Consider the following 10,242-nt stretch of genomic DNA (forward strand, 5'->3'; position numbering starts at 1 on the left):
ACTGTCCCTATATAGTACTGCCCCCATATAGCACTGTCACTAGCACTGTCCCCATATAGCACTGTCCCTATATAGCACTGTCCCCATATAGCACTGTCCCTATATAGAGTTCTTTATGGCATTGACTACTCTAGTGTTATAAACTCATCCTGGAGAAAAGGTCTGATACCCTCACATGCATGGAGTCTCTCCTTTAATACTCCCTCTTCAACTTGGAGGGTGCGGTCAGCTGGCAGATGGAATGCCAGGGTCACATGGTCCCACATGAAATACTCAAAACCACGTCCAAGTTCTTCTGTTTCAACTGTTCCACTCTCTCTGTTGATGATCAGCTTCTTTGTATGGGTTTCACATATTGCTTCTGCACGCCAGACAATTTGACCATCTTTATAAATGCATATTGCCTTATCATTCTCATCAGCAAGAAGTGGGTACTCATCAAACTCTGTCACATCTGGACCGTGGACAACCACAACGTACATGATCTCCTGCTTGTAAACCACGGTTTCAAAGACTCTCAGGACAGGCTTCTCTCCCTCACAGATCTGCTCTGTGTACATCTGCATGAGATCCTCCAAGGGGAAGGTAAACTTAAAGTTCCCGTACCGAGATCCCCTTTGGAAGACAGGGGAGGTGGTGAATTCCTTCAGGAATGGATTGTGTCTTTGTTCTTCACCCGTTGTTGGGTCAAAGGAAAGCTGTTCCTTTTCAAGGAAGCGATTCTCTGCTGCCTCAATTTCCCCTTCTGTAATGTGAAGAGCCCACCATGTGAAACCCCCTGTTTGCCCTGCTGTAAATCCACTCAGATCCATGATTCCTGTCAGGCCTGTTGGAGTGGTTACATGACAGACTGTGTCCACGTGAAATTCCGCTCTGTCAGCTTTGGGGTACAGTGGAATGTCTTTTGAAATAAGACGTCTACAACTTAGTGGGGTCTCCATTTTCAAGGTTTCTATACTCTGATGCTCCCCGCGGAAAAAGGTCTCCGTTATTCCTCTTTGGTTTTGTCGCTGCATTTTCTTTCCCTGAAAAGATGAAAGTTGACAGTCAGATGAGTCGTGTGTCTCTTTATTTAACTAGATTGTTTGCACAACATCATTATGTTGTTATATTTAAACCCACTTTGACTGACTGTACCTGAATGTTTCTACCACTAACCTCACACCTGTTTTGAAAATATGATTTTTACTGTTCTCCTTCATCTAAGATCGTTGCATTGTACATAGTTTTGTTGTTGTGAATACTGTCATTATTATTGGTAGTAAAATTGTGTACTCTATGTTGAGTGTCGTGTTAATCATGTAACAGTTACATTGTAACTTATTAATGGACAATACTTCAGCTGTTTTTAATGATCTGTTACATTAAAGGGGCAATCTGGGATTCAAAAAATAACAAAGGCGCCACCCTGCCATTCTTTGGGGGTAAACAGCCGAGGGATGGGGTGAGTTATATTCTTCAAGAATCAATGGCTACAATATATATCATTCATTTAAAAGTCCACAAATGCATCATGTACCAATCAGAGATTTCTGCTTTAAATGCCTGGACACATTATGGCATGAAAATCCCTCAAAGAAGAAACCATATCATTAATCACTAAGTCAAAATACATTTTAGATAACGATGTCAGAAGTAGCATATTTATTTGATTTTAGTTACATATAACCTTCATCAAAGATGATGCCTATATCTATATTTAATACATTAAACTCATTGGCCATTTGTCATCCAATCAAACCATTGCCATTTGAATGCATTAGGCAGCTATGCTGTCGTAAATACAGTATCTTATGTATTCTAAATAACCGCCCATTTGGAAAAGGAAAATGCAATAAATATGCAATAAATATTTACTCTTGTCATGTTGTGTCTTGTCTCTGTCCTTTCCCTTCACCTGTCTCCCTCTGCTGGTCGTTGTTAGGTTACCTTTTCTCCCCCTCTTTCCCCCAGCTGTGCCTTGTCTCCTCCTAACCACCTCGTCACCCCTTTTCCCACCTGTTCCCTTTTTCCCTCTGATTAGGTCCCTATATCTCTCTCTGTTCCTGCTCCTGTCCTTGTCGGATTCTTGTTTGTTGTGTTTCATGCCTGAACCAGACTGTCGTCATGTTTGCTGTAACCTTGTCTTGTCCTGTCGGAATCTGCCGGTCCGTCTGAGCCTACCTATGTTTGGTAATTAAAGAAGCTCTGTTTAAGTTCATTCGCTTTTGGGTCCTCATTCACGCACCGTAACAGAAGAATCCGACCAAGAATGGACCCAGCGACTTCGGATCCTCTCCACTCAGCCGTCGGGATCCAGGGAGCGATGCTAGGCAGACACGAGCAGGAATTGTCTGCTGCTCGACATGCCGTTGAGACCCTGGCCACCCAAGTCTCCAACCTCACAGAACAGGTTCACCATCTCCGCCTCGATCCACCGGCCACTTCCAGGGCTTTCGAATCTCCGGAGCCCAGAATCAATAACCCGCCGTGTTACTCTGGGGAGCCCACTGAATGCCGCTCGTTCCTCACCCAGTGTGATATTGTGTTTTCTCTCCAGCCCTACACTTTCTCCAGGAGCACTGCTCGTGTCGCCTACGTCATATCTCTCCTTATTGGACGGGCTCGTGAGTGGGGCACGGCAATCTGGGAGGCAAGGGCTGAGTGTACTAACCAGTATCAGGACATTAAGGAGGAGATGATACGGGTTTTTGATCGATCTGTTTTTGGGGAGGAGGCTTCCAGGGCCCTGTCTTCCCTATGTCAAGGTAATCGATCCATAACAGACTACTCTATTGAGTTTCGCACTCTTGCTGCCTCCAGTGGCTGGAACGAGCCGGCTTTGCTCGCTCGTTTTCTGGAGGGTCTCCGCGCAGAGGTAAAGGATGAGATTCTCTCCCGGGAGGTTCCTTCCAGCGTGGATTCCTTGATTGAACTCGCTATTCGCATTGAGCGACGGGTTGATCTTCGTCACCGAGCTCGTGGAAAGGAGCTCGCGTTCTCCGTTGCCCCCCTCTCCGCATCACTACCATCTTCCTCTGCCGGCTCGGGTGCTGAGCCCATGCAGCTGGGAGGTATCCGCATCTCGACTGAGGAGAGGGAACGGAGAATCACCAACCGCCTCTGTCTCTATTGCGGTTCCGCTGGTCATTTTGTCACTTCATGTCCAGTAAAAGGCCAGAGCTCGTCAGTAAGCGGAGGGCTACTGGTGAGCGCTACTACTCCTGTCTCTCCTTCAAGATCCTGCACTACCTTGTCGGTCCATCTACGCTGGACCGGTTCGTCAGCTTCCTGCAGTGCCTTAATAGACTCTGGGGCGGAGGGCTGTTTTATGGACGAGACCTGGGCTCGGGAACATGACATTCCTCTCAGACAGTTAAAGGAGCCCACGGCCTTGTTCGCCCTGGATGGTAGTCCTCTCCCCAGGATTCAGCGTGAGATGCTACCTTTAACCCTCACTGTTTCTGGTAATCATAGTGAAACCATTTCTTTTTTAATTTTTCGTTCACCTTTTACACCTGTTGTTTTGGGCCATCCCTGGCTAGTTTGTCATAATCCTTCCATTAATTGGTCTAGTAATTCTATCCTCTCCTGGAACGTCTCTTGTCATGTGAAATGTTTAATGTCTGCTATCCCTCCTGTTTCCTCTGTCTCTTCTTCACAGGAGGAGCCTGGTGATTTGACAGGGGTGCCGGAGGAATATCACGGTCTGCGCACGGTGTTCAGTCGGTCCAGGGCCACCTCTCTTCCTCCACACCGGTCGTATGATTGTAGTATTGATCTCCTTCCGGGAACCACCCCCCCCCGGGGTAGACTATACTCTCTGTCGGCTCCCGAACGTAAGGCTCTCGAAGATTATTTGTCTGTAGCTCTTGACGCCGGTACCATAGTCCCCTCCTCCTCTCCCGCCGGAGCGGGGTTTTTTTTTGTCAAGAAGAAGGACGGGTCTCTGCGCCCCTGCATAGATTATCGAGGGCTGAATGACATAACAGTGAAGAATCGTTATCCGCTTCCTCTTATGTCTTCAGCCTTCGAGATCCTGCAGGGAGCCAGGTTTTTCACTAAGTTGGACCTTCGTAACGCTTACCATCTCGTGCGCATCAGGGAGGGGGACGAGTGGAAGACGGCGTTTAACACTCCGTTAGGGCACTTTGAATACCGGGTTCTCCCTTTCGGCCTCGCTAACGCTCCAGCTGTCTTTCAGGCATTAGTCAATGATGTCCTGAGAGACATGCTGAACATCTTTGTTTTCGTTTACCTTGACGATATCCTGATTTTTTCACCGTCACTCCAGATTCATGTTCAGCACGTTCGACGTGTCCTCCAGCGCCTTTTAGAGAATTGTCTTTTTGTGAAGGCTGAGAAGTGCACTTTTCATGCCTCCTCTGTCACATTTCTCGGTTCTGTTATTTCCGCTGAAGGCATTAAGATGGATCCCGCTAAGGTCCAAGCTGTCATTGATTGGCCCGTCCCTAAGTCACGCGTCGAGCTGCAGCGCTTTCTCGGCTTCGCGAACTTCTATCGTCGTTTCATCCGTAATTTCGGTCAGGTGGCAGCTCCTCTCACAGCCCTTACTTCTGTCAAGACGTGCTTTAAGTGGTCCGTTTCCGCCCAGGGAGCTTTTGATCTCCTCAAGAATCGTTTTACATCCGCTCCTATCCTTGTTACACCTGACGTCTCTAGACAGTTCGTTGTCGAGGTTGACGCGTCAGAGGTGGGCGTGGGAGCCATTCTTTCTCAGCGCTCCCTCTCTGACGACAAGGTCCACCCATGCGCGTATTTTTCTCATCGCCTGTCGCCGTCGGAACGTAACTATGATGTGGGTAACCGCGAACTGCTCGCCATCCGGTTAGCCCTAGGCGAATGGCGACAGTGGTTGGAGGGGGCGACCGTTCCTTTTGTCGTTTGGACTGACCATAGGAACCTTGAGTACATCCGTTCTGCCAAACGACTTAATGCGCGTCAGGCGCGTTGGGCGCTGTTTTTCGCTCGTTTCGAGTTCGTGATTTCTTATCGTCCGGGCTCTAAGAACACCAAGCCTGATGTTTTGTCTCGTCTCTTCAGTTCTTCAGTAGCCTCCACTGACCCCGAGGGGATTCTCCCTGAGGGGCGTGTTGTCGGGTTGACTGTCTGGGGAATTGAGAGGCAGGTAAAGCAAGCGCTCACTCACACTCCGTCGCCGCGCGCTTGTCCCAGGAACCTTCTTTTCGTTCCCGTTCCTACTCATCTGGCCGTTCTTCAGTGGGCTCACTCTGCCAAGTTAGCCGGCCACCCTGGCGTTCGGGGTACGCTTGCTTCCATTCGCCAGCGTTTTTGGTGGCCCACCCGGGAGCATGACACGCGTCGTTTCGTGGCTGCTTGTTCGGTCTGCGCGCAGACTAAGTCCGGTAACTCTCCTCCTGCCGGCCGTCTCAGGCCGCTTCCTATTCCCTCTCGACCGTGGTCTCACATCGCCTTAGATTTTGTCACCGGACTGCCTTCGTCAGCGGGGAAGACTGTTATTCTTACGGTTGTCGATAGGTTCTCTAAGGCGGCTCATTTCATTCCCCTTGCTAAGCTTCCTTCTGCTAAAGAGACGGCACAAATCATCATCGAGAATGTTTTCAGAATTCATGGCCTTCCGTCAGACGTCGTTTCAGACAGAGGTCCGCAATTCACGTCTCAATTTTGGAGGGAGTTTTGCCGTTTGATTGGGGCTTCCGTCAGTCTCTCTTCCGGCTTTCACCCCCAGTCTAACGGTCAAGCAGAACGGGCCAATCAGACTATTGGTCGCATCTTACGCAGTCTTTCTTTTCGCAACCCTGCGTCTTGGTCAGAACAGCTCCCCTGGGCAGAATACGCCCACAACTCGCTTCCTTCGTCTGCGACCGGGCTATCTCCTTTTCAGAGTAGCCTCGGGTACCAGCCTCCGCTGTTCTCATCTCAGTTCGCCGAGTCCAGCGTCCCCTCCGCTCAGGCTTTTGTCCAACGTTGCGAGCGCACCTGGAAGAGGGTCAGGTCTGCACTTTGCCGTTATAGGACGCAGACTGTGAGGGCTGCTAATAAGCGTAGAACTAAGAGTCCTAGATATTGTCACGGTCAGAGAGTTTGGCTCTCCACTCAGAACCTTCCCCTTAAGACGGCTTCTCGCAAGTTGACCCCGCGGTTCATTGGTCCATTCCGTATTTCTCGGGTCATTAATCCTGTCGCAGTTCGACTTCTTCTTCCGCGATACCTTCGTCGCGTCCACCCGGTCTTCCATGTCTCCTGCATCAAGCCCGTCCTTCGCGCCCCCGCTCGTCTTCCCCCCCCCCCCCCCCATCCTTGTCGAGGGCGCACCCATCTACAGGGTCCGTAGAATTTTGGACATGCGTCCTCGGGGCCGTGGTCACCAGTACCTCGTAGATTGGGAGGGGTACGGTCCTGAGGAGAGGAGTTGGGTTCCCTCTCGGGACGTGCTGGACCGTGCGCTGATCGAGGATTTCCTCCGTTGCCGCCAGGTTTCCTCCTCGAGTGCGCCAGGAGGCGCTCGGTGAGTGGGGGGGTACTGTCATGTTGTGTCTTGTCTCTGTCCTTTCCCTTCACCCTGTCTCCCTCTGCTGGTCGTTGTTAGGTTACCTTTTCTCCCCCTCTTTCCCCCAGCTGTGCCTTGTCTCCTCCTAACCACCTCGTCACCCCTTTTCCCACCTGTTCCCTTTTTCCCTCTGATTAGGTCCCTATATCTCTCTCTGTTCCTGCTCCTGTCCTTGTCGGATTCTTGTTTGTTGTGTTTCATGCCTGAACCAGACTGTCGTCATGTTTGCTGTAACCTTGTCTTGTCCTGTCGGAATCTGCCGGTCCGTCTGAGCCTACCTATGTTTGGTAATTAAAGAAGCTCTGTTTAAGTTAATTCGCTTTTGGGTCCTCATTCACGCACCGTAACAACTCTGAGCTGCGCTTCGATCGGTTGGTCGTAGGTGGAAGGCCGGGTTGTCCTTTGAAGAATGTCTGGTGGTAGAACGTATACTTGGTAGAACCGTCGTCGTGTGGTAGAACGGGTCCTTTGTCCTTCCTTTCCCAGCCCACGTTTACAGCTGTGGTTGCTAACGCAACAGCTAGGAGGTATCACTTCTTTAGTGAATAAGAGTTCAAAGTTCACACCAAGTTGCCATTCTTTAAGCTCATGCTATGTTCTGGAAGGTATAGTCGAAATTCATCCTTTCGGTGTGTTGATCATCATCTTCACGTTGAAATTCGATGCTAATTTCAGTAGGTTCTTGTCGTTCAACCAGAGCTCACGCTGAGGTTGGCTTAGTTCTGTTGTTGATCTTGTCCTTTTAAAGTGGAGACCACCGTCCTCTTCTCCTTGGAACAGGAGGTTACATTTTCATAACAGGGCTTATATAGTAGGAGAGAGAAGGGCGTGTTTCATAGTTTATAACCAATGTCTGTTCACTTGGGCGGGGCCTCTGAGTGAGCAGAGTTTATAACCAATGTCTGTTCATTTGGGCGGGACCTCTGAGTGAGCAGAGTTTTTCTATGACAAACCGTTCTCTAATTTAAGAAGCTGAAATTATATTTCATCTATTCACAAATAGTTTCATATTTTAACATCACATTCCAAGTTGAATAATATCATAGAGGGGATTGTTTTCACTGCTCCACATGTCTGGACATGTCTGGACGTGTAGTTCACATTTGTACTACAGGGGTCAGTCTAGGACAGGTCATCACATTCCAAGTTGAATAATATCATGGAGGGGATTGTTTTCACTGCTCCACATGTATGGACATGTAGTTCACATTTGTACTACAGGGGTCAGTCTAGGACAGGTCATCACATTCCAAGTTGAATAATATCATAGAGGGGATTGTTTTCCCTGCTCCACATGTATGGACATGTCTGGACGTGTAGTTCACATTTGTACTACATGGGTCAGTCTAGGACAGGTCATCACATTCCAAGTTGAATAATATCATTGAGGGGATTGTTTTCCCTGCTCCACATGTCTGGACATGTCTGGATGTCTAGTTCACATTTGTACTACAGGGGTCAGTCTAGGACAGGTCATCACATTCCAAGTTGAATAATATCATTGAGGGGATTGTTTTCCCTGCTCCACATGTCTGGACATGTATGGACATGTATGGACGTGTAGACATGGCAATAGTAGTATATTTTGTTTCCTACAGCTTACATGGGTACATGGATGAAGGAAACAGTTCACTTTTGTTCTACTGGGGTCAGTCTAGGACAGGTCATTGAATTTTCAAGATGAAAAACATCATTGTTTTCACTGATGTTAATAAAGAAAGTTTGTCTGCCTCCTTCTTACAAATGATCCACAAAAATATACAAATAAAATAAAACTTGGTTCAACACAGCAGGAGAGTTGATCACAGTGGTGGGTCAAAATGACCCGTGGACAGTGGGAGGGTTTTAAAGACTATCAAGAAACACTCTGTGGGACCCTGATTTAGCCCAATACAGTAACAAGTTAAATAGGATCAAATTCAACCGTTTCTCTTTTAAAGTGATGAAGACATGGATATCTCATGGTTTGGTGGGGTATGCAGTGGGTCAACTTGGAGCACCTTTATCTCCTGAATGTTTTGGCATTAAGGTCCAAAATGTTCCTTTCTGACCACTTCTTCCATCGTCAAACATTTATGGAAAGTTGTGTTTAAATCAAAAGGGATGTTGTCAGAAAGTGACTGAATTCAAATGGATTTACCTCCTTTTGAGACCGAAGCAGACTTGACTGTCCTCTATTCAGTTGTCTGTCTCCCTCATGTTGTCTGTCTCCCTCATGTTGTCTGTCTCCCTCATGTTGTCTGTCTCCCTCATGTTGTCTGTCTCCCTCATGTTGTCTGTCTCCCTCATGTTGTCTCTCTCCCTCATGTTGTCTGTCTCCCTCATGTTGTCTGTCTCCCTCTTGTTGTCTGTCTCCCTCATGTTGTCTGTCTCCCTCATGTTGTCTGTCTCCCTCATGTTGTCTGTCTCCCTCATGTTGTCTGTCTCCCTCATGTTGTCTGTCTCCCTCATGTTGTCTCTGCCGTGACAAGCCTTAATGCATATTTTCTTCTAAATGCTCAATATGCCAGGTTAATAGAATATTGTTATATTTAAACCCACTTTGACTGACTGGACCTGAATGTTTCTACCACCAACTTCACACCTGTTTTGATTTTTCCTGTTCTCCTTCATCTAAGATCGTTGCATTGTACATAGTTTTGTTGTTGTGAATACTGTCATTATTATTGGTAGTAAATTGTGTACTCTATGTTGATTGTCGTGTTATTCATGTAACAGTTACATTGCAACTTATTAATGGACAATACTTCAGCTGTTTTTAATTATCTGTTACATTAAAGGGGCAATCTGGGATTCAAAAAATAACAAAGGCGCCACCCTGCCATTCTTTGGGGGTAAACAGCCGAGGGATGGGGTGAGTTATATTCTTCAAGAATCAATGGCTACAATATATATCATTCATTTAAAAGTCTACAAATGCATCATGTACAAATAACAGATTTCTGCCAGAAATGGCTGGATACATTATGGCATGAAAATCCCTCAAAGAAGAAACAATGTCATTAATCACTAAGTCAAAATACATTTTAGATAACGATGTCAGAAGTAACATATTTATTTGATTTTAGTTACATATAACCTTCATCAAAGATGATGCCTATATCTATATTTAATACATTAAACTCATTGGTCATTTGTCATCCAATCAAACCATTGCCATTTGAATGCATTAGGCAGCTATGCTATCGTAAATACAGTATCTTATGTATTCTAAATAACCGCCCATTTGGAAAAGGAAAATGCAATAAATATTTACTCTGAGCTGCGCTTCGATCGGTTGGTCGTAGGTGGAAGGCCGGGTTGTCCTTTGAAGAATGTCTGGTGGTAGAACGTATACTTGGTAGAACCGTCGTCGTGTGGTAGAACGGGTCCTTTGTCCGTCCTTTCCTAGCCCACGTTTACAGCTGTGGTTGCTAACGCAACAGCTAGGAGGTATCACTTCTTTAGTGAATAAGAGTTCAAAGTTCACACCAAGTTGCCATACTTTAAGCTCATGCTATATTCTGGAAGGTATAGTCGAAATTCATCCTTTCGGTGTGTTGATCATCATCTTCACGTTGAAATTCGATGCTAATTTCAGTAGGTTCTTGTCGTTCAACCAGAGCTCACGCTGAGGTTGGCTTAGTTCTGTTGTTGATCTTTCTTGTCCTTTTAAAGTGGAGACCACCGTCCTCTTGTCCTTGGAACAGGAGGTTACATTTTCATAACAG

The 10,242-nt window shown here is 46.9% G+C and overlaps 1 protein-coding gene across 1 annotated transcript; it reads right to left on the reverse strand.

The window, feature by feature from the left end:
* On the reverse strand, positions 1-7,099 carry LOC118937857. The gene is made up of 2 exons (XM_036939634.1): positions 6,884-7,099; positions 1-1,025 (listed from the first exon to the last, which is right to left on the reverse strand). Exon 2 carries the CDS (start codon positions 1,014-1,016, stop codon positions 126-128), a length of 891 nt encoding a protein of 296 aa, XP_036795529.1. The 5' UTR covers positions 1,017-1,025; positions 6,884-7,099; the 3' UTR covers positions 1-125.
* Between the last annotated feature and the right edge of the window lie 3,143 nt (positions 7,100-10,242).

Source organism: Oncorhynchus mykiss, chromosome 12 (genome assembly GCF_013265735.2).
Source record: "Oncorhynchus mykiss isolate Arlee chromosome 12, USDA_OmykA_1.1, whole genome shotgun sequence".
NCBI classification, from domain to species: domain Eukaryota; kingdom Metazoa; phylum Chordata; class Actinopteri; order Salmoniformes; family Salmonidae; genus Oncorhynchus; species Oncorhynchus mykiss.

Excerpts from the sequence above, each read along its gene's own strand:
- LOC118937857 (XM_036939634.1), bottom strand. The coding sequence starts at position 1,016 with ATGCAGCGACAAAACCAAAGAGGAATAACGGAGACCTTTTTCCGCGGG.